This window comes from Halichoerus grypus, chromosome 6 (genome assembly GCF_964656455.1).
Source record: "Halichoerus grypus chromosome 6, mHalGry1.hap1.1, whole genome shotgun sequence".
NCBI classification, from domain to species: domain Eukaryota; kingdom Metazoa; phylum Chordata; class Mammalia; order Carnivora; family Phocidae; genus Halichoerus; species Halichoerus grypus.
In genome coordinates, this window is record NC_135717.1 from 54,461,654 (window position 1) to 54,484,334 (window position 22,681).

Below are 22,681 nucleotides of genomic sequence, written 5' to 3' on the forward strand. Positions count from 1 at the left end.
TCCAGACTTGATTAATGTACAAAATTAATTTAGAAGGGAAACAAAATTCTTATGCAATGTGTTCAACTTATTTAAAAAGTCATTATGTGTTAAATATATCCTAATATAAAAGAGTGTAGCTCATATAAAAGTCTGAAACCAAAACAAGTTTAAAAAAGAAACAGACACGGGCTATAAAATTTCAAAATAAAATTAAATTAAAAAAAAAACAGCAACATAATGTAGTACCTGATGCCTCTAGGGCACTTGTTACTTGTATAAATATGACAGAGATGTAGGGTGAAGCTTCTTTTGGGCTTGGTGTGCCTGTGTCTCGATTCTCCTGCCACCTTTTTCTGGCTGAACTTGCCAAGAAATTTTCCTCTTTCCACGGACTTTGATCTTACATTCCTTAATATGGTGGGGTCCCTGATGAATGGCAGCTACCCCAGTTCAGTTCTCTCTCTGTGATTCTATTCTATCCACTAGTCTACTGATAAGTGTATATCCAGGCAATGAGAGTATCTGACGGCTTTATATTCTGTATCGAATCCTGATGATACAGAATATTCTTCATGTTAAATTTTACAAGATTAATATCAGAACCCAACCCTCAGATTTTAAAATCCTTGTGGGCAATTCCCATACACCAAAGACGCTCTCTGGGCCAACAGGTTCCAGTTTGAAAAACTTGGAATCTTACTCAGGAAAGCCTAGACCTTGGATCTTCCTCCATCCCAAGTCCTCCTCCTCAGGGTCCTCACATGTTGCGGTGAGGACAATAACACGGGTTGCTATAAAGATCAAGGGTGCAGAGTTGTGAGAAGGAAGAGCAGGGCTGCGCTGAAGTTCGGATGCCCGGCACCTGGCCGGGCTCTCTCCCTGGGCAAACAGTTGCTCAGCACGCCAGGGGACTTATTTGCCTGCTTTGCTCAAATCAAAACCTATTCTGAACTGTAAGAGTTATTTGGAAATAGGGAAACAGCAAGGACATTCAAAACATGGAACAGCTCATATAAATATGAAACAAGGGTACCAGCCGATCAGATTGGATACCTGGGGCTTACCAAATACACGACAGCCTTAGCTGAGAATGGATACTAAATTTAAAGACACTAGGACTTCGCTGTTCTTGTCCTTCTTTCTTATATCATGTTTCACCCAAACTGCAGAAGCTGAATATGGGCTCAATAGCAGTGATGATTATAACAATGATGGCTAACATGCACAGAGCTCTTTATCGAGGGCAAGGCGCCGTTCCCATTTTATGGCCCAGGGAGGTTAAGGGACTTGCTCAACATCACACAACTAGTAACCTAGTTGGTTAGTAGGAGGAGCCAGTTTCCAAGTCCAAGCTGCCTCAATTGCTGGGCTTTACACTGCCTATATTCTATAGACTCCTGCTAAACACTGTAATATCAGTGCAAATTCTTTCAAAAAATACCTTTCCCTTTAATTATCCATTTCAATGGAGAGAACTGAAAACAGAACCCATTTTAAAACTGTTTGGTTTTAAAGTAAATTATGGCAGCTCCAACCTTCCTATTTTTCACCCAGGCTGACATTAGAACGAGCAATGCTAGACGCAATGCTTAAAAGGCAGGCCGAGGGGCAGCGGCAACGCAAGGGGGCTTGGAGGCTTCCAGGTGACGGGGAAGCCAGCAGGAGGCTACAAATTTGCCACAGAAAATCCACAACGTGAATATTCTGTAAGTGGGAATTAAGAGTTGACAGTAAGACACATTTCCTTTCAGGAGGAACATGCTGATCTCAGTCCAAGGCCACAAAGTGGGCAACAGTCATTTGTAAAGCTCGCCAAAAACTGTTTCGGTTAAACTCAAGCACAGGAAGTTCTACTTCTGTATAAAGTGACACTATGGGAAGATGAAGTCTGTAAGAATAAGGTTTCAAAACAAAAATGGCCCTGAACCACAACTACAACGTAGCTCATGTGATGGCAATTCATTATTCTCTGAAAAGTCTCATTTCAGGGCTGGGGGTGGGGAGGCGGTGGCTACAAACACAAAAGGCTTAACGATTCCTAGGAATGGATTGATATCACAAGAATGTTTTTTTTAGTTGCTAGGCAACAACTGAAAAACAAATGTCCATGTTCTGAGATCACTGTGCATCCGTTCTCCCCATGGGCGGCGCACGGGCTCCTCGGCCCAAGCGCACTCCCCTTGGACCACAGGGGCAGCGCGTCATCACAGTGCTGATGCTCATGGCCTGTCGTGGCAAAAAGATGCCAATCTGTGTCTCGAAACCACACCGGTTTGTTGGCCACATGGCAGCCAAGATTCCCGGTCAGCTAGAGTTCAGCCATCGGATTACCACCATTTACCCCAATGACGTCCTGTCCCTCCCTTGTGTTCCTTTCTGTCCTTTACATCATTTCAGTCGGCTCTCTTGCAGGTAAATTACCTTGGTTTCTCCGACATACCCAACAGAAGCCTGAATTCACTTTTGTAGGCAATTTTAACATCTGGGGAAAGTGGAGATTCCTTTCCTGAGAGTTCTTTGTTTCTAAGAAATAGCCTTCCCTGGGAGAAGACCTATTTCATATCATTTTCTTAAGGATCTACTGACATCACACTTAAGATTAGGTGAGTCTGCTTCTTTCTTTGTAGTACTCTTAACTATGGAGTCTGTTCTTTTTGAAAAAAACACGGTTCTAAAATTAATATCACACATGTAAATATGCACTTAATTGCTAGAAACATGAACTCCTTTCTTTTGTTCTAACTTTTGCCCAGCCGGTGTAATATAGTTCATCCTTGTAATTCAATCTCTACATCTTGGTATTCAATATGTCACCTTCCCTCCTGACGTGTGGCTCAGGACAGAGAGAGAAAAAGATAAGGCAGGGATGTTATGTTCATTTTTTGCCAGTTCCAAACATAATTTGGTGCTATAAGAACTCCCATCCTTTCCTCCCCCGCCAAAAAAACAATGGAATGGAAAAAACATCCAGATCTATATTTTAAATCAAGCTCCACCTTCCAGGGCAGGCTGGCTGTGACTTACCTAAATGGACTAATTCAAAGAGCACAGCATCAGCAGTAACGTTCACCTTCTGAAGCGGAGACCAATCCCCTCCAGGCCAGCTATGAGTGGGGATCCTGAGAGCCTGCTACATATGCACCATACATGCATGATAAGAGGTGGTTCAGTAACTGCCATTTCTATAGCAACCCACACACACTCTGCAGGCTGTGTTTTGGGAAGGCAGTTAAAACTGGATTCTACAATGTAGCTCCACTTAGAAGATGCTTTTATTTCTGTCATCTTGTTAGAATGAAGAGTATTCAAATCCAGTAACCCAAGTGATCATTAAACCGCAGAAACTCATCGCATCCAGAAACCGAAAGGTTGATTTCTTGGCCAATGTCACCGGGTCACTTTAAATCCCAACCACTGACCTGGTTTGCATGTTCAGAAGTGACCATTCCCCAGGGCAATAAGTCAGATCACAGTGTGACAACCCGGAACATCGGACAGCCATCTGCGGTCCCAGTTCTAGGCGAGAGAGCAAATGCTGTAAAAGCAAGCTGACAGAAGCCTCTCCTACCACCCAGAAAGCCTCAGCTAGGATGCAGTCACCATGACCAACGAAACTTCGTGTGCCCGACCCGGAGAGGAAAACCGCTTCCTTCAAAGGACAAACTGCACCCCCGCACATGATTGAGGAGAATGTGTGTATGTCCACAATAGCCTTCCCCATCACGACACAGACATTGGCATTGTTCTAATTTGCAAAAAAGCACCACGAGACGATCATAAGTTGAAGAAAACCTCTAATTCCTCAAAAGAAAGACTTGTGCTCACTACACAGAGTCCTCCCTTGCAGCACCAATCAAGCAGCATCTTAACACGACGGCTTCGGAGCTGCCTGTAAATGCAGCAAAGGTCTGAACTCTAGTATAGGCAAGCTGCACTTCTTAAAGAAATCCGTTTTATGGAGAGTGCACGTAACAATGAGCCAACGCAAACTGCTGTAACATACTAAACAAAATCCAATTTTACTTACGCTCTAAGACAGTGCTGATCTATTAGGTCATCCCCCAATGAACATGTGGGTTGAAGGATGGAGATGCTAATTTGTATAATGGAAAATTTCTCGCTTCTTCCAAAAGGAAAGAAAAAGGACGACTGTAGCCAGAAGAAAGAAGAAAGAAGAAAGAAGAAAGAAGAAGAAGAAAAGAAGAAGAAGAAGAAGAAGAAAGAAGAAAGAAGAAAAAGACGACGATGACAAGAGTGATAAATGGCAGCATCAAATACTGACTACAGTCTAATGGTGTCTGAAAAGGAGCACCTCGAGGTCCCTCTCCTAAGAGTAAACTTTCAGTTATCTGGCAGTCACGGACTGTGGTATTCGAGTTAGTGTCAAAATGTGGATTTATTTTTCAAATAAAAGTCCCATGGGACTAAAAGCGATTCCATCTTTCTTTACGGAGTTTGAAGTCTTGCCCTTTAACAAAGGTGTTATCACTCTGAGCATCAATGCTCACTCCTGGCAAAATGCTGGAGGGCTACCCGGATGGCAGGAAGTACGGATGTGGCTGCACCAGGCGCCCTCACTTCGGCCCTGCAGACCATGAGCGTAGAATCTACATTCTTTTTTTTTTAAGATTTTACTTATTTATTTGTCAGAGAGAGAGCATGCACAAGCAGGGGGGTGGGCAGAGGGACAAGCAGGCTCCCTGCTGAGCAGGAAGCCCAACACGGGGCTCGACCCCAGCACCCTGGGATCGTGACCTGAACCGAAGTCAGATGCTTAACCGACTGAGCCACCCAGGCGTCCCTAGAATCTACATTCTAATACTAGAATGGTAAGAGCTTCCCTCTCAATGCCTTTAGATCAAGGATCACATTTTTCTGTATGAGGTCAGATAGTAAGTATTTTCAGTTTGTGGGGACATCTGGTCTCTGTCTCAACCACTCAACCCGACGGGTGTAATGAGATAGCACTCATGCAGACCATACACAAATGGGTATGGTTGTGTTCCAGCGTCTTAGTCCCTTTGGGTTGCTATAAAAAATAGTAACATACGAGGTGGCTTATGAATTACAGATATTCATTGCTCACAGCTCTGGAGGCTGGGAAGTGCAAGATCAAGGTGCCGTCAGAATCAGTGTCTCATGAAATCCCACTTCCTAGTTCACAGATGGCATCTTCTCGCTGTGTCCTCACGTGGTGGAAGGGGTGAGGGAGCTCTCTGGGGTCTCTTTGACAAGGGCACTAGTCCCATTCCTGAGGGCTCCACCTTCATGACCTGATCACCTCCCAGAGGCCCCACCTCCACACACATGGGGGTGAGGATTTCAACACAGGAACTTTGGGGAGGGGGATACAAACGTTCAGTCCATAGCATCCAATAAAATTTTACTTAGGGATGCTGACATTTGAATTTCATATAATTTTCATGTGCCATGAGATACTCTTCTTCTTTTGATTCTTTCTTCAATCATTTAAAAATGTAAATACCATTCTTAGCTTTGCTGTAGTTTGCCGACCCTGATTTAGGTGAACAATTCTTAATGGATTCACAGATTGCTGTATCTGGCTGTTAAACAGTTTGGAACTACAATTACTTTGATTTACCTTAAAAGCACATCATTTAAAGTGTTAAAATGGTTTGAGGTGATTATTTATTGTGTTTGAATTAATCATAAATAGCTATTAATTAGTAAGTAGTGCTTCATGCTTAAGATGTGTTCCTACTTTTTTCCTGATCTGATAATACTTGGAACTTTTTATTTAACCAAGATAACTTAATTTCTACTTAAATAATGATATTATTGATTAAATATAACAAAATAAGAACCTTAATAATAAAGAAAAAAATAGTAAAAAAAAAAAAACCCAACCTTATGAAATATATAGGCTTCTATTGAATTTAGGAAGTTAAAGAACATACAGTTTCTTTGAAATGTCCATCAATCTTAAAGTTTTCAGAAAGCATATTTTAATTCATTTGATTATTTTTGAATGACTATGTAAACGTTGGCTTTTCTGTGTACACATACAAGCTGTTATAGCCAGGAGTTGGAAGTTACATTTCTCGCAGTAGATACTCAGTTAAAAAGACCATTTGAGTGAAAATAGAGCATGTACACAATGAAGGTTCTCGATGGCAAAAGGCTTAATGCTGTGGGGATTATCTCCAGAGAAGAGATAGAGAATCGGGTAACTTCTATTTCAGAGGCTTCCTCCTAACAATGCACATTTCTTTGTTTTCACTGACTTCTGTATTGTGTTAATTTCCCGTTGCTTCTGTAATAAATGACCACAGACTTAGGGGCTTAAAACAACCCAACTGTATTCTCTTAAAGTTCTGGAAGTGAGAGGTCTGAAGTCAGTTCCATTGAGCCCAAGTCAAGGTGTCAGCAGGCTTGGTTCCCTCTGGAGGCTCCCAGGGGAAAATCTGTTGCCTTGCCCTGTTCAGCTTCTCGTGGCCGCCTGTGTTCCTTGGCTTGTGGTCCCCTCTATATTCAAAGGACATTGCTGGAGTCTCTGCTCTGACCACCCTGTTGCCTTCTCCTCTGGTTCTGATTCCTCCTGTCTCCCTCACAAGGACCGCCATGATCACAGTACATGCATTGCTCTCTTATTCCTGCAGCCACATCCGGTCCCGTGTTGCTGTCAGATCAGCGCTTCTCAAGCTTCACCCTCTCCCTGTCTTCTCTGTGTTACCTCTGCCTCGGTTCAGACTCTTCCCTCTTTTCTGGCCAATTCCAGCAGCTGTTGGAGCACCTCCCACCTCTCCTTCCCTCCACCGGGTCTTCTGTATCGCACCGTAGGTTATCTTTCCAAAGCGATGCAAAGACGTATGTATATGATCATCTTCCGTGTAGATGGGTCCTCTTAAGTACAAATGTTATCTCCTAATATATTCAACTGCCCTGACAACTAAGAAATTGCAAGGCCCTGCCCGTATGTATTTCTAGTATCACTGTAATACGTACAATGTAAGCGAGAGGAGCTACGTTACTGTTCAGGGGATGGAGAAAGGGATTTGAAAAAAGAGAGATCCCGCTCACATAATGTGACGCACTACGGGGACACCTCCGCGCAGCCGGGGAAGGGCACACAGTTCGGTGCGGTAGCAATGGCAAGTGTGCAGAAGACAGCTTGACATGAGGCAGAGTGAGGCAGGGGCCAGCTCTGAAGGCATGTGTGGGCCTGAGGAGCCCGGGGACAATCTCGCATGGGAAAGTGGTCTGTGCTTTGGAAAGATAACCTACGGTGCGATACAGAAGACCCGGTGGAGGGAAGGAGAGGTGGGAGGCGCTCCAACAGCTGCTGGAATTAGCCAGAAAAGAGGGAAGAGTCTGAACTGAGGCAGAGGTAACACGGAGAAGACAGGGAGAGGGTGAAGCTTGAGAAACGCTGATCTGACAGCAACACGGGACCGGATGTGGCTGCAGGAATAAAGTGGGGATAACCCTGAGGTTTCTACTCTGATGGTCTGGTAGGTGATACCCTTAACCAAGAGAGGGAATATGGAGAGGTTTAGATGCTGGAGCGAGAGGAGTGGATAAACCTTAATTTTAGGCATCTTGGACTTGACTTTCCTATGGCACACCCATAAACTGATGTCTACTGGAAGGTCAGAAACACAGAGCAGAGACTAGGACCTGGGTGCATACGGAGCCGTAGGAGTGAGGGAAGTAGTGAGGTGCCCCAGCAACTGATATCGGGTAAGTTAGCAGCTGGGCAGAGGGCAGAGGGCAGAGGCCAGTGGCCAGCACAGAAGGAGGACCCAGGGGGACACTGAGTCAAAGAGCCAACAGAGGAGGGCCCATCACAAAGGAAGAAGACCTCGAAATGTCACACAGACCTCGAAGCGGATGAGGAGGTCACCTGCCTTCAGAGTCGTGCAGCCGCTGATGAGCTCCGGGACACCTGTTCCCGAAGAGTGGGAGGCAGGAGTAGGATCACAGTGGGCTGAGAAATGGACGCAGCACGTGGAGAACAGTCCTTCAAGAGATCTGGGCTAAGGGGTTTGAAGGGCACAGTCCGTGGGAGCCTTCTACAGGATGGGGAGACTTCTGTTTACTTTCTAAACTCTTCGGGTGTCCTTGTTCTGTGCTAGGCGCTATACTAAGCCTCTTACAACCATTAATTCATTTTCTCCTTGGAGTGGTTAATTTTTTGTGTCGACTTGGCTAGGCCATGGTCCCCAGATATTTGGTCAGACACGTATGGATGTTGCACTGAAGGTATTTTTAAAGTGAGAGTAACATATAAATCAGTAGGCTGAATCAAGTAGATTACTCTTCATAATATGGGTGGGCCTCATCTAGTCAGTTGAAGGCGTTACGAAAAAGACTGACCTCTCCCAAGGAAGAGGGAATTCTGCCAGCAGACTACCTTTGGGCTCAAACTACAGTATCGGCTCCTCTCTGGGTCTCTAGTCTGCCAGCTGACCCTGCGGATTACGGACTTGCCAGCTTCCACAAATGTATAAGCCAATTCCTTAAAATAAATCTCTTTCCTCCTTAATGTATATATATACACACACACACACCCCCACCCCCACACCCTATTGGTTCTGTTTCTCTGGAGAACTTTGTCTAATACACTCTTTGTAACAACATTATTATTATCATCGCCATTTCACAGTTGAGGAAACTGGCACAGAGAGGTTAAGTAACTTGCTCGGGGCCACACAGCCAGTGGGTAGCAGAGGCGGAATAACAATCCAGTGTGCCCCCAGGCCCCTTGCTCTTAACCACACGTCATGCTGCTGCTTCAGTGCACTGACCTGGGCATGTTTGGGGCCAACTAGGAGGTCGAAGGGAGAGAAGCAGAACATACAAGGGAATAAGAGCCTTGACAAACACACACCTTATACGAATGAGAAAACAGGCACGGGGATTTGCCCAAGGTGGGACTTACAGCTTTACAAGAGCAGACCCAGATTTTCAGGATACAAAATACAAGCTGTCTCCCTTCTCCTTCCTACTTTCTCCTGTGTTCTTCTGAGATTCTCCCAGGCATGCCCCTCTCAATCTGTCTTCTTCTGGGAGGTGCTGGGCTCCTTAGGTCCTGACTAAGTCCTCGAGGACACACGTCAGCGGCAGCCTATCTCAGTGCAGGATTATGTTAAGGAAATGGCACCGTCCATCTGTCAACGTCAAGTTTAGTACGTCTTTAGTGAAATCAGTGAATTCCACACAAATGATTATGGCTCCTGTTAGTAATTATTTGGAAAGCAAAACGAAGCAAAAGCAAAACAAAACAAACAAAACAAGACCAAACCCCAGACACCCAACAGGCATTTCTTTTCAAATATAAATTCCCAGAACTATGATTTTTTAAAGATTTTTTTTTATTTATTCATTGGAGACACAGAGATATATATAGAGAGAGAGCATGAGCAGTGGGAGAAGCAGAAGGAGAGGGAGAAGCAGACTGCCCGCTGAGCCAGGAGCCCGATGTGGGGCTCGATCCCAGGACCCTGGGATCATGACCTGAGCCGAAGGCAGATGCTTAACCATCTGAACCACCCAGGCACCCCTCCCAGAACTATGATTTGACTCCTCATTGAATTAGGTATCTTTGAAAATACATTTGACATCAAACATCTCCCAATAATCTTTATGCATGGTCTAATGCTTTAAAATTCTGGATGAGGGCATCTGAAAACTGGCATTTTCAAGCTTGACTTTCAAGGGACGGGGTACCGAAGGGGTATAAGAACGAAGATGGTATGAAAATCTAAGCACACAAGCATGTGTGCCCATATTGTTGTGAAGAGCATCAACTACAAAACTTCCTAGAGAACAATCTGGAAAGATGTATTAAAAGCTTTAGAATTTCATACATTTTTAATCCAGCAGTATCACTTCCTCTAAGATTTTATCCTAAGGAAACAACCATGGCCATGCCTAAAGATTTAGCTACAAAGATATTTTTCACAGCACTGGTAAGAATAGTAATGTTTTCTCTAATTATAGGGCACAGAGCAACCAAATTATGACACATTGACATAATGAAATACTACACAATCATTAATTTTGACATTGCAGTCTCACAGCTGATGCTACATAAAGATGTTTATGATATGCAAGTGGTTTTTAAAGGCAAGTTACAGAACAGTATTATAGCATATATCCCACTCCTGTTAAAAATATATTTTGCAGAAGGCAGCCTTTCTAAGAGTGCCCAGGGACCCCCACCTGCTGGTGTTCACATGCTTGTGCAGTCCACCCCACCCTGTACCTATGTTGGGCCCTGGGACCAACAGCATCTGGAAAGAAGCGATGGTGTGTCACACTCTGACATTAGGTTGTAAAAGACTGTGACTTCCATTTTGCCCACTTGTGCTTCTGTATTTTATTTTATTTTTTTCTCTTGGATCATTTGCTCCAGTGAACGCAAGCTGCCACGTTGTGAGCAGCCCTATGGAGGGACCCCCAGGGCAAGGAATGGAAGCCTCCGACCTACAGACCAACAGCGAGTGAGCAGCTGAGGCCTGTAACGGCCCTGCGGGATGGGAAGCACGGTCACCAGCCCCCACCCGACCCCGAGATGAACACAGCCCTGGTTGGCAGCCCGACGGCAACCTTGCTGGAGGACCTGACCCAGAAACCACCCAGCTAGGTTGTCCCTGGACTCCTGACTCTCCAGAAATGTGAGGTAAGAGATGCTCACTGTTGTTTGAAGCTGCTGAGTCTTAGGGCAATTTGTTGTGCAGCGACAGATAACTAACACATACGTGCATGGTGAAATAACTGGAAGGATATAATGCCAAATACGATTAGTGGTTTTCTCTAGGTGGGGGGATTATGGGTCATTTTAGTTTCTCTTGGGACGTTGTTGACAATGTTCTTCCTTTTTCATTAAACTTAAAAACCACATGACCAAGAGAGATGACAGAACCTAAAGAATAAAAGGCTAAAGATTAGGGGAGCCAATTTTAGCTCTAATGACCTTTAAAGACTCAAGTAAGTTAGCTTAAATGTACAACAGAAATGAAAACAAGAGAAGCCTCCAGAGAGCGTGCCTGCATGGCCCAATGGCGTGAGCTTCACCAGCCAGAAACCACGCAACGTTCAGTACCTTCAAGGAGAGGAGATTTGCACGGGCTTCTTAAAAGGAAAATCAAACAGTCATGAAGTCCCCTGCTAGCCAATCACAGGAGTCTCGCTTACCCAGCTTCTGGTCAAACCGCCACGCGGCGACATAAGCATTGTGCCTCAGAATGCTCTGTGTGGCCAGGGGCACGGTGACGTAAATGGGACCATCCACCAGCACCGGTGTTCCATCGCTGCTGAGCAAGTGGACGCTGACGGCCGTGACTGGGGTCAGGTCATACCTGGTGCCGTTTCCTGGAAGCAAGAGGGATTCTCCATCACACGTGCAAAAGGGACCTACGGGGGGCTCCTGCCACCGTCTGCATCTGCCATTCACTGAGTATGGGACCTCCTACGTGCCAGGGACGGCAGTAAGCCCTTTACATTTATAAAATCCTCACCGCATCTTTGTAAGGTAGGCAAAATCCACAGTTTACAGATAAAAGACACAAGCTCACAGAGGGTAGTAATGGGAGCTGGCCCCAAGGGCATGGTGGTCTGTCTGGGATCTAAGCTCAGGTCTGCCGACTCAACTACACTGTGGTGCTTTGCTTTCAAAGAGGGGCCTCAAAAGGAAAAGACTCATCTGTAAGGTGAGAGGAGGCGATGTGTAGAAATCCCTGAAATCAACTCCTAGACAAAGTCAGCCCCATGCACGTGTTAATTACTTGGCAGAGCCCCATCAGGAAACCAAATGTTTTGCATTAGAGACTGCTTAAAAAAAAGAAGGAATTTTTTTTTTTCAAGGAGTGCTTCAAAATCCTAGCTTACTTCTACTAAAAGTACACTACTAAAAACCTGGACTTGAAATATTTATGAGTTATTTTAGTTGTCATTGTTATTTTGATCTGTTTAAAAGGAATTTAATATCCCAATTATTCTACATTAGAGGCCTTTTACCCAAGCCAATGCTTTAATGACTGCCTACTTTATAGATAAATCAGGGAATGCTTATGACAGCGATATTATATTTATCTACTTAAGTAATCCATTTTAGGACAATTTTTCTCCAGTGAAATATAATATTACACAAAATGTTTTCTGTTATAATTTTAAATCTTGAGCACAATGACAAAAGCACGGTGATAAAAAAATGTAAGCTCCATTAGAACATAATCTGTAGGATTTCTTACTAAGCTACTTAGATACTTACCTACCCATCAACTACCTGAGCTAATGCGAACCTCCACTTAGGACTAGATGTAAACATTTAAAGCAAATCTAAGTGAATTTTAGAGTTTCAACACAAGTTATAGCTAAACTCTTTGTAGAGCAATATATATGAGTCATGACAGAACTATCTTTTACAATTTATATCCATCTCTGTTATTGAAGGAGAAGGCACGATAATGGGAATTTCATCAAAAGGTCCACATTGGAATCACAGGTTCAAGTTCTGAAATCTTTCAGTCTGGCCATTTCACTTGAGGGTAAAGAAAACCCAGAATTTACCAGATTTCTGGTCAAAATATCTTCTGGATTGAGACCTAAATGTGCCAACTGCCCAAAGGGAACACAGAAGTCAAGCCAGGTCTATGATGTACCTCTCTAGGTTCTGTTAGACTCTCTGGATTAGACAGAACTGAAAACCAAGAAAAATTCAGGAACTCACTAGCCTTTGTAATAAACAACTCGGACATAACATTCTCAACTGGGGAGAACTGCTGCTTTCAGCAAACCCGAGGCAGGAGGTCTGCACAGGGAAGCAGCAGGTAGACTAGGAAAGCCTTCCAGACTCCTCATCCATCCTTGCCTCCCACTTAGCTCTGCCTCCTCATCCCCACTCAGCAATTCTCCCTTCCTATTTTTTTGCACATTCCTGGCCCAGGAAGCCAGAGTTCCAGTACCAGATGCACCCACTAGCCGCATATGTGGCCTCAGGGAAGTTACTTCACTCCTCAGGGATTTGTTTTTCTTATCTGCATTATCTGGACTAGATGCCTTCCTATGAGCCTATGGAAAGAAAACAGACTCAGCTATAAACATTTAGAAGTAAGTACAGCATTGCAGAAAAGGGCATCTTAATTAAAGCAATATACATTAGGTTCATGTGATTTAAGGTTCTTTTAAAAGCTCTCCCTTAGAGGACAGAGCAGGCAGTTACACTTGCTTTCTTGAGGCTTCTTTTCTCTTTCTCAGTGCCCCGCTAAAGGCCCACTCGTACTCTAGGCCTTCCCAAACACTCTCCCTTTACCCTCCCACCCTCTTTATTCTGGAATGAGTCATACTTCGAAGGGCTCAACTGTTTCCCTTCCAGCACTTGTTCTAAGACTGCAACTCTACACAAAGCACTGAGTTCTGTATATAATGAGATCTTTCCCTCTTGTCCCCTCTCCTGATGTTACCAGGCTCCTGTCATGTCCCAGTAAAGACAGGTGTCAGGCAAAGGCAGCAGGGGGAGGAGGCGGCACCACTGGACCAAGCTTAGGAGGCCTCCGACCCGTCCCTTGTAACATGAGGGGTTTTGCTCAGAGAGCATCTAGGGTTCTGTTTGGCTTTGCGTTCTGTTTCCAGCTTTGCTGGATGTTAGTCATTTTACGGACTCCTCTCTGTCTTCCTGGAGTTACTAGCAGGAGTCATTTCTTGAAAACCCCTTGGGAATGTCAAAGGACGGTTGTGTGCTTTCTTAGCAACCAGAGTGGGGAGCGTGATGCCGTGAAGGTGTAGTGTCTCGGGCCTGTGTGGGGAAGCCGGCGGCCCCATGTGACACCAGGACACTATGGAGCAGGTGGACGGAGGTGAACAAATGAGAACATGGGCCAAATCTCCATCTGGCTGAGTTGTTCTATTTACAACTCTGGATAAACTCCCTCTGAACTGGACACAACCAAGAACACTCCGAGGACACCAGCCTTCAGAGCCCTTTCCAATCCCACTCATGGCCTCCATTCACCTTTGCCGGACTCTGGTTAGGACCTGCCGTCTCACACAGCTATGTGTGGGCCAGGCCCTCACGCAAAGCTGAGATCTCTTAGATGCATCTTATAAAACAGGAGGCAAGCAAGCAAGTGTTGGGGGGTGGGGAAGAGAGGCTCTGCACCATGGGAAACTGGAGACAGGCACCTAGCTGGTGAGATGTCGGGGTGCTAAGCGGAGCCCACACTCCAATGCGCTCACAGGTGTGAGCCAACACGCCCAGGGGTGGTCGCCTTTCCTGGCAGCCCTCAAGTAGGTCGGATTCGTCTTCCCACATCAGCTGTCAGTGTTTTCAGTGGAAAAGAAGTTGCGTGTAACCTTCTAAAGACCTTCTTTCTTCCCTCTGAAATAACACAGTGATTTTAAAATAAAACAAACCCCTCTAAAATCAATAGTTCTATGTCTTTTTGTTCTTCTCCCTTCCCCATCATCTCGGATTTCATAATTTATTCAAGAGCTCTTGGAAATGGGGCACAGAAAAATTAATGAGCTCTGAGGAATGAGGTCGTCCCTCCAAGTTAGGGTTTTATGATTGTGCACCATTTGTTGGGTGGAGGTTGCATGATGGTCTCAAATTGTACTTTTTCATGTTCCCTGAAATACTACTTTTCTCCTCAGCCTGTACACTTACAGTAAAAGTCAACATTTTCCCCCCAATAATGTTTACTTAAAGTGACTACCATGCAGTTTTATCTGACGGCCAGTTACCGATGTCTTAATTGCATCTTCATCATGTATAAAATTGAAGTAAGAAGAACCATTTCTGAAAGCAGGTGCCACAGATGGGCAAAAAGTGAGTAACAAATCACCAGGTCACCTTGACTGGTCACCAGAAATTTGTCAGCATTCTACAAAATGGATCAGATGCTGCAGGTGTAAAAGCTTTTTCAGAAGGATCCAAGATCCGTTTATGTAAAGCACTGGACAAGTCAGGGAAATTCAATAAAAGCATTTCGGGGAAAACGCAGTCACCTCCTCACCTGGTGGGATTTAACCCAGAACAGCCTCTGGTTTTCAAGTTTATGTTGTGACTAATCAAAAGTGTCGGGAAAAGAAGAGGGGAGACAAGAAATGACTCAGGACCTCAGCATCTGCCACTTTCCAGTCCCTAGGACTAGGGACCACGCGAGTGCCGAGTGCACTGTTGGCTGCAAGCCAGTCTTTTTACTGATAAGGAATTGTTACATATTTTCTGGCTGCTGGTTTTTAGTTTCTCTGATTTTTTAGCTCTATGTGTCCGGCCAGTCTAGGGTGACACGGACCAAGCTGACTTAGAGGTCTGGATTCAAATCAACATCAAAGCCTGAGCACTGCTTGCCAAGTCAAGGCAAAGAGAACAGCGCAGAGGATGGAAAGATGTGGGAAAATGCTGGGTGGGTGCAGATGGTAGAGAAGAGGCTCCCGCTCCTAAATGCTCCTGATTCCTAGACATGACATCCCCGTTGTCCCCACTCTCTGCATCAGAGCCACTGCCCCCCTTCCCCTCCCCGCTGTGACCCGTGGGTGGGAGAGGGAGGGCGGCCACGCAGGCGGCTCCACCAAACCCACTCCAGGGGGAAGTGGGACAAGGGCAGAGAGCCTTATACTTGGGAAAAAAAAAAAACAACAACAAACCCAACTTCAATTATAAGCACTTCTCTGAATTAAATATATTTAGTCTATCAAAGGGGAGCTCCGAAGGTACGTCAGCCAAGATGGCTGAAGGAGACAGGTGCACTCAAATGTACTTCCGCCGTGGTGTAGACGGGAATCCCGAACTAACACGGCTCTAACGCACTTGAACTTTCACAACTCCGGTGGTCTTCTGGGCAGTACTAACACTTCGAGCCACATCCCCAAATGCAACCACAGAAGCCCCAAGTGAGAGGAGAACAGACTCCAATTACCTGTTCCATTTCCATCCAAGCCTCGCAGATAAGGAAAACTGTCCACCTCGGACGGGGCGCTGGCGGCCGTGAGGAAGGCCGTCAGGTCGCTGTAGCTGGTGTTCTCAGGCAGCCGCAGGGCTCTCCTCTGGAAGTGAACTCGAGGCTGTGGCCGGGCACCTGCAGAAATGAACTTCGGAGTTACCTCCCGGGGAAGCGGCAAATCTCAGGCAACCAGGAAGCTACTTCAAGTGGCAGCGCGCCTCCCCGCCCCCTCCCCCTCGTCCCCGCCTCTCCGCCCATCCCCCATTCGCCGCGCCCCGCAGGGCACAAAGATGTGACAACATGCTATTATGGGGATAGAAATAATAGCCCATTGTCACATTTGTTTTGACACAGGATGTTATTCAGGTTTTTAACAAAAAAGCTTTCCAAGTCCTATTTGTGAGCAAGCTTTGCACTGCCCAGCATTCGCCCTTGGAGGGGGGGGGCAACATTTTAGGAAAGGAAGTCCGCATCAGTGAAACGAGTAGATGACAGTTCATCTCTTTACGTAAACAAAGCAAGCGACACCCTTTAAGACTGTTACAAACACCTCCTTAATCTTCTGGTAAAATCTGGCTTCCCTCCACAGACCAAACTGAAGCCCGGCAAGGGAATTCAATGTGCAGCCTGGACAAGAACTCCAAACGAGAAGCTGCCATGTGGCATCCAGTCTCTGCGGGTGGGGTGCACCCTATTCGTCACAGCTCATGTTGGGCGTTTGAGGACGAGGCTCTAGAAAGGAGGTGGGAACACTCCCTTTGGGGCAGGCAGCTCAGTGTGCAGAAGGACGGGCTGGGCCCCTTCAGACAGTTACCCTGGTGATACCGTAGGCAGCATGGGCTCCAGATGTTGTTTTGGCTGCAGAACCCGAACCTGTGTTCCCCTAATGCTATGGCGACAGTCACAAGACGTCAAGGTGCTAAATCATTTTGCGCAAACCCAGCAAAAACATCCTGAAGACACAAGTTAATACAAGTGGGAGTTATGGCACTTACACACTTCTGTGGATTAAAATAGCCATTCCTCAAAAGCAGTGATCCGCCCTGGCATTCTGGTCACTGCATATCCTGCCCCGGGCCTGCAGTTTCCCCTGTGGTCCGCTGGGGGCTCCCTGCCCCCCATCTGGGGCCGGGGCTGTCTGGCACCACAGCCCAGCCCCAAGCTGGTGGTCTTTATGCCTACCCCAGGGTTCCTTTTAACCCTGGATCAGAAACTTTCAGGTGTGGAATAAGCTTATCCAAAAGGGTTCTAGCAGAAGGGAGTTTTAGAGCTCAAAGGTATCAAAGAGTCCACATTCCTCTTCCTACAAGTGAGGCCGCAGAAGCTCAAGAGATGTGAAGTTTGGGGTAGGCTGGCTGGAGCATGTACCAGCGAGGTGGCGGAGAGTCAGATGCCCCCCATACCACCTAAAAATCACTGGTTAGAGTTCTCAGATGACTGGTTCTCCACTCCATGAAACACAGGCCCCACTTTCGGGCCCCTGGGAACCTGATGCCCCAAGTCATGACTCCTATCTGCGTTCCGTCACCTCCACTGAAACTAACTGGATGGATACGCGGTCCTGTCTCAAACCTCCATGGCTTCTCTCTACCCCCAAAACAACCCACAGCAATGCACTAGCATCCAAGTATCTGTCTCTGTTCACTCCCAGCTCTGCTCAGTCTGGTCTTTTCCTTTGATGTCACAGAAGACTGATGTCTTCCTTCTGTCACCTCCTTGGTCCACACAGAGTCCGGACACCTCGAGCCCCCCAGGACCACCTCCACGCCCGGCGAGGAGCGGTCTGCTTCTCTGTTCTTCTCCCTGCTGCACTCGGAGATGGAAAGTCAAAGCCAACCTTTTCTTTTTCACCCCTTCACCCCCAATGACATAACATTACTCCCTCCCTGATCCTATTATTGTCAGTGATAGTGAACTTTCCCAGAACTTACTTCCCTTTGTCTACTGTTTTTCAATTTAAACAATGCTGCTGGTGCCCGCCTTGGTTACACACAGTGGGGGAAACAAAGAACTTGCTAATAAGAAGAAAAGAGTGTCTATAGTGTGACGGGGCCAAGAGGGACTTGTCCTCATGAGGGTTGAGGCAGAACAGGGTGGGAGAGGTGCTGCCTTCCAGGCCTCAGGAAAAGGGTGACTGCTGACAGATGAAGGGGGGATCACACTGACCCCCTCAGGGGGACTGGCCTGGAACTTGGGAGACCCCAGACCTAGCTGCTCCCCAGCTCTCAGGGGCCATTGGCTGTCCTCCCTTCCCTCTCTCCCTCACCTCTCTCTCTAACAGACACGCAGCCTTCTCTTGCTCTCTGGCATATCATGCATTTTAGTGGGAGATGCATCTCTCTCCCCTCCCCACCCCTGCTCTGCCCTCCCTCTGCCGCCTCCCCTTCCTTTTTTGTGCAGGAGAACTTGGTCACGAGCCAGACATCTGGGCTCTATCTGCTGTGACTGGTGGGTGGGGGGCACAGAGGGGCAATGCCTGGGGCAGGTTAACTAGCAGGGGACGTGTCCTGTCCAGCCGATTGGACGCACGCTGTGACCAGCATGATAGGGATCCCTGTCTGCTGAGGGACCAAACACATTCCCAGACACAGAGCAAAGGCAAGACCTCTCTCTGCCTGCCGAAATGACCCAAGAAACATCTGAGGAGTTACAGAAGGGTGGAAGCTACTCTAGGCCTCAGTGTAAATGGAATCCAAAGTGTTTGTGTGGGGCTGGGGAGTGGTTACGTCCTCACGCCTATCTTCCTCTATCAGTGCTGCTGGATTTCCGCAATTCCAGGACGGGGTGTGATTGGCTGGGGATGGGAGGACCGAGAGGACAGGCCTGGCTAGGTCTTTTCTGGATGCCTCTCCCATATTCCCCACAACAGCGGGTTCTCAAATTTTCTCTGTTCTTCTCAGACTCAGGGTTCCATCCCCAGCCCCAGATGCTCAGGCCCTCTGTTACTGAAAACAATGGGGCCACCACCTACTGTCTCTGTACTTCAAAATCTCTTTCTTCCCTCTTCTCTTGTCCCTTCTGTCCCTGCTCTCCTCCAGGGTCAGTCAACCCAAGCCTCCATCCCAACTTCTGTTTGTGATGCTGCAAGACTTGGCCCAACCAACTCTTCTTGCCTTTGTTAATCATCTTTCTCTACAGGCTTTTCCTCCACAACCAACAAACATACCCATTCCCTCCTCATCTAGAAAAATAACACCAAAACAGGACTTGAATGCTGTTATCCCTGTAAGGGAATGCCTCCTCTCCTTCCACCCAACCCCCAATGATCTGGCTTTTACCCACAACACACACCGCCCTCGGAAATGTCAATGGATGACTGTATAATCTGCAAACCCATGACTATTTCTCGGCCTTCCTCCTCACTGACCTCTTTACAATGGCCCACACTGTTCACCGCCCCCGCCCAGGAACCCCTACTGCTTGGCATTCACAGTCCTGCACACTGGTCTCTCGAGTCAGCTGGCTTTTTCCTCTGCAAGTATGTTTTTTCTCCTCCCACCTCCAAATGAAACAGTTCCTATGGGGCTGCCTTCAGCTGCCTCCATTGTTTCTGGGTTCTTACCTTATTGACTCCCCTCCATGGTGACCTTCCTGTCTGCCCCGATGCTCTTCCGAGCCCAGTGTCTGTATTTTCTCTGCCTTCGGGGCACCTCCACCTGGATGCCCCACCGGCACTCCAACACCATCCCCTAGTTTCTCTCCCACTTCACCACACCCCCGTTCTGCTCAACACCCAGCTTTGCTTCCAGGCTGCCATCATTTTCCCTTTCGATTTTTCTGCGCATCCACTCACTGCCAGGACTGGCTAATCTCCTCTCATCAACATTTCCAGCATCATCTTCTCCTCCTTTTCTGCCTCCACCCTACATCATCCTACATCACCCCTTGCCTTAACTGTGCTCCCGCCTTTCACCTTTGCCGCTCCATCTACTGACACACTGACTTTTCTAAAGTCGCTCTGGTCACATTCCTTCTCTGCTCAGAGACCTTCAGTGGATTGCCACCACTTAGCAAACAATGACGGTGGTGACAGTTACAGACTAGCACAGACCCAACCTGCTCTAATTCCTGTCCTGTAAATGAGAGGTGCAATTCAGTACTTCAGAATTAACAGTTCTTTTTTTTTTTTTTTTAAAGATTTTATTTGAGAGAGAGAGAGAGAACGGGGAGGAGCAGAGGGAGAGGGACAAGCAGACTCTTGCTCTGCGCTCAGCGGGGCTCAATCCCACAACCCTGAGATCACGACTGAGCCGAAACCAAGGGTCAGACACTTAACCAACTGAGCCACCCAAGTGCCCCCACAAAGTTCTTATATACATATTATTTCACTTGATATTTACAACAATCCTCTGAAGAAAGAACCCTCTCCTCTATGAGTGAGGAAGCGGAAGCCCAGAGCGGTTCCACAGTCATTCTGTTAGTAAGAGACAGAAAGGAATTCTTTCGATCCTACTTTTCCCCTCCTAGTACACCACGCCTACCTCTCACCCTCTGGCTAAGCAGGACTGCACAGCTCTGTGCTTCCACACGTATGTTCGTGCCTTTTCCCCACAGTCTCTATCTGCACATCCTACACATCATCCAAGATGTGTCCTAAATGCCACCTCTTCTGTGGAGACGTCCTTGATCCCACCCCAACCTCTAAGTGCTATTTGTATCTTTCTTTCTCCAGCATGGATTTTTTTTTTTTTTTTAAGACTTTCTTTATTTGAGAGAGAGAGAGAGAAAACACGAGCAGTGGGGAGGGGCAGGGGGAGAGAGAGAAGCAGATCCCCACTGAGCGGGGAGCTGGACTCGAGGGGCTTGATCCCAGGACCTCGGGATCAGGACCTGAGCTGAAGGCAGACACTTAACCGACTGAGCCCCCCAGGTGCCCCTCCAGCACGGATTTTACTGTGCCCTGTATTATGTTTATTTGGAAACGTGTACATCTCCCTAATCAGAGGCACCATGAGAAAAGAACATGGAGCAGTGGAATCACTCAGCGCTACATTTAAATTTTTCTCCTATCATCTTTTATTTGAGTGACTTTGGGCTTCAGGTTCTTTGCCTTTCAAACAGGTATGAATCATGCTTGTCTCGTAATACGGTGCTGTGATGCCAGATCTGAGCGCACATGCGTGATGCCTAGCAGGGCCTCTGGGTACATAACACGTACAGGATAAACATTAATTTCCCACCTCCTCTCCCCTTTTAGATGGAAGCTCCCCCAAAGCAGGTGTTCTGTAAAACACATTGCACTGTGTTCTATACATAGCTGGTGCTCAACAATATTTACAGAATTACATGTAAAGATAAACTACATTGGGCAGCTCACTAGGTCCAAATAGCGATCTGTCTTAATTCTGACTAGGTCAGGATTCCTCAATTTGGCCCTACTGACATTTCAGGCCAGGTAATTCTTTGTTGGGGAGTGGGGGACTGGGCTGCCTAGGCACTGCATCATGTCTGACAGCATCCTTGGCTTCTATCCATCAGATGCCAGGAGCAGCTCCCAAGTCGTGACAACTAAAAACGTCACCAGACACTGCCCAACATCCCTGGGGGACAAAGCTGCTCCAGACTGGGAACCACTGCACAAGATACTCTGAGCATCCTCACAATGATCCAGACATGCCTCTTCTCTGCAAGGGGCACTGGATATGTGAAGAGGAAAAGGACAAAGGCTCCGCCGTCCTGGGGCTCAGGAGTACAGAAGGCTTCATGGAAATGGCTTAATTACCACAATGTTTTAAGTGCCAAAATAAGAGACCTATGCGGAAAAGTACAGAGGAAACTTCGAGAGAGCTCCGTGGGTGGCATCTGTGACTGTGTCTGGAGGTGGTGTGGGGGCGGGGGGAAGGGAGTGCACACCTGGAAGCAGGGCCAGCCTGAGCGGGGAGGCTGGGGAGGGCGGGGGGCCCTGGAAGCCAGGTGCAGGGGTGTCGGCAGGGTTCCCGGGATGGGAGGGAAAAGATCGCGTTTGCTCTCACCCCAGTTCTGATGGCGGCGGGTGGAGGGATGGAGGGACTAGAGGTCGGCCAGGAGGCTGTCATAAGGGGTTCACGTGAGAAACGATGGAATGCCGAATAATGACAGCGGCCTGGGGATGGAAGAGGTAGCTGGAGGCGGACACGAGGGCAGGGAAGAAAGAGCGGGAAGAGGCCAGAGGAGCAAGGAGCTGAGGAGTGAGAAGCCATCCTCCAGGAGGACGCCTGGGTCTGCGCAGCTCGACCCGGCCCCCACCCCCCCACCCTCCACGCCCTGCGGGGTGACCAGGACCCAGAAGGAGGCCCCCCAGCAGCCTCAAGCTCCATGGAACTCTGTAAGGGAAACTTCCAGAACGGCGTGAGGCAAAGGAAAACTGAGGCGTGCAACCCGCGAGGGCGGACTTCTCCCGTTTGGGAGAGGATGGAAACGCGAGTGGAGCCTGAAGGAGGAAGGGGGATTAGGAAGGGCTTTTCCTGGAATGGCAGGGTTTAGGGAGCTGAGGGACAGCGGGAGGAGAATGATGGAGGGAGGCCTGAGGAAATAAGGGGTGGGAGGACCTGCGAGAGAAGGGGCCCGTGGTGGAGGAGGGACCGTAGCAGGCACGTTACAAGGCCAGAGAGAAGCCACCATCCTCCCCTGGTGGCTTCTCCTCTCCGTGAACCGTGGTGAGGTCATCGCTAAGAACAGGGGCATGGAGGTGGGTAGTGCGGGGCGCGGTGTGCATGAGGTGGGCGTGGCTTACAGCGGAGCTCTGGGGGCCTGAAGTCAGTGGGTGCTGACAGTGCACCCCTGAGCAGTCAGGCATCTTCGTGGTATCCTAT

General features: G+C 47.4%; 1 protein-coding gene across 2 annotated transcripts in view; it reads right to left on the reverse strand.

The window, feature by feature from the left end:
- FAM171A1 (family with sequence similarity 171 member A1) overlaps window positions 1-22,681 on the reverse strand; it is a 124,599-nt gene that overhangs the window by 18,005 nt on the left and 83,913 nt on the right. For both annotated transcript variants that reach the window (XM_036097037.2, XM_036097038.2), the window contains exons 4-5: window positions 15,867-16,025; window positions 11,143-11,319 (exon numbers count right to left, since the gene is read on the reverse strand). In XM_036097037.2, the coding sequence (XP_035952930.2) occupies window positions 11,143-11,319; window positions 15,867-16,025 (336 nt within the window). The remainder of the gene's footprint in view (window positions 1-11,142; window positions 11,320-15,866; window positions 16,026-22,681) is intronic.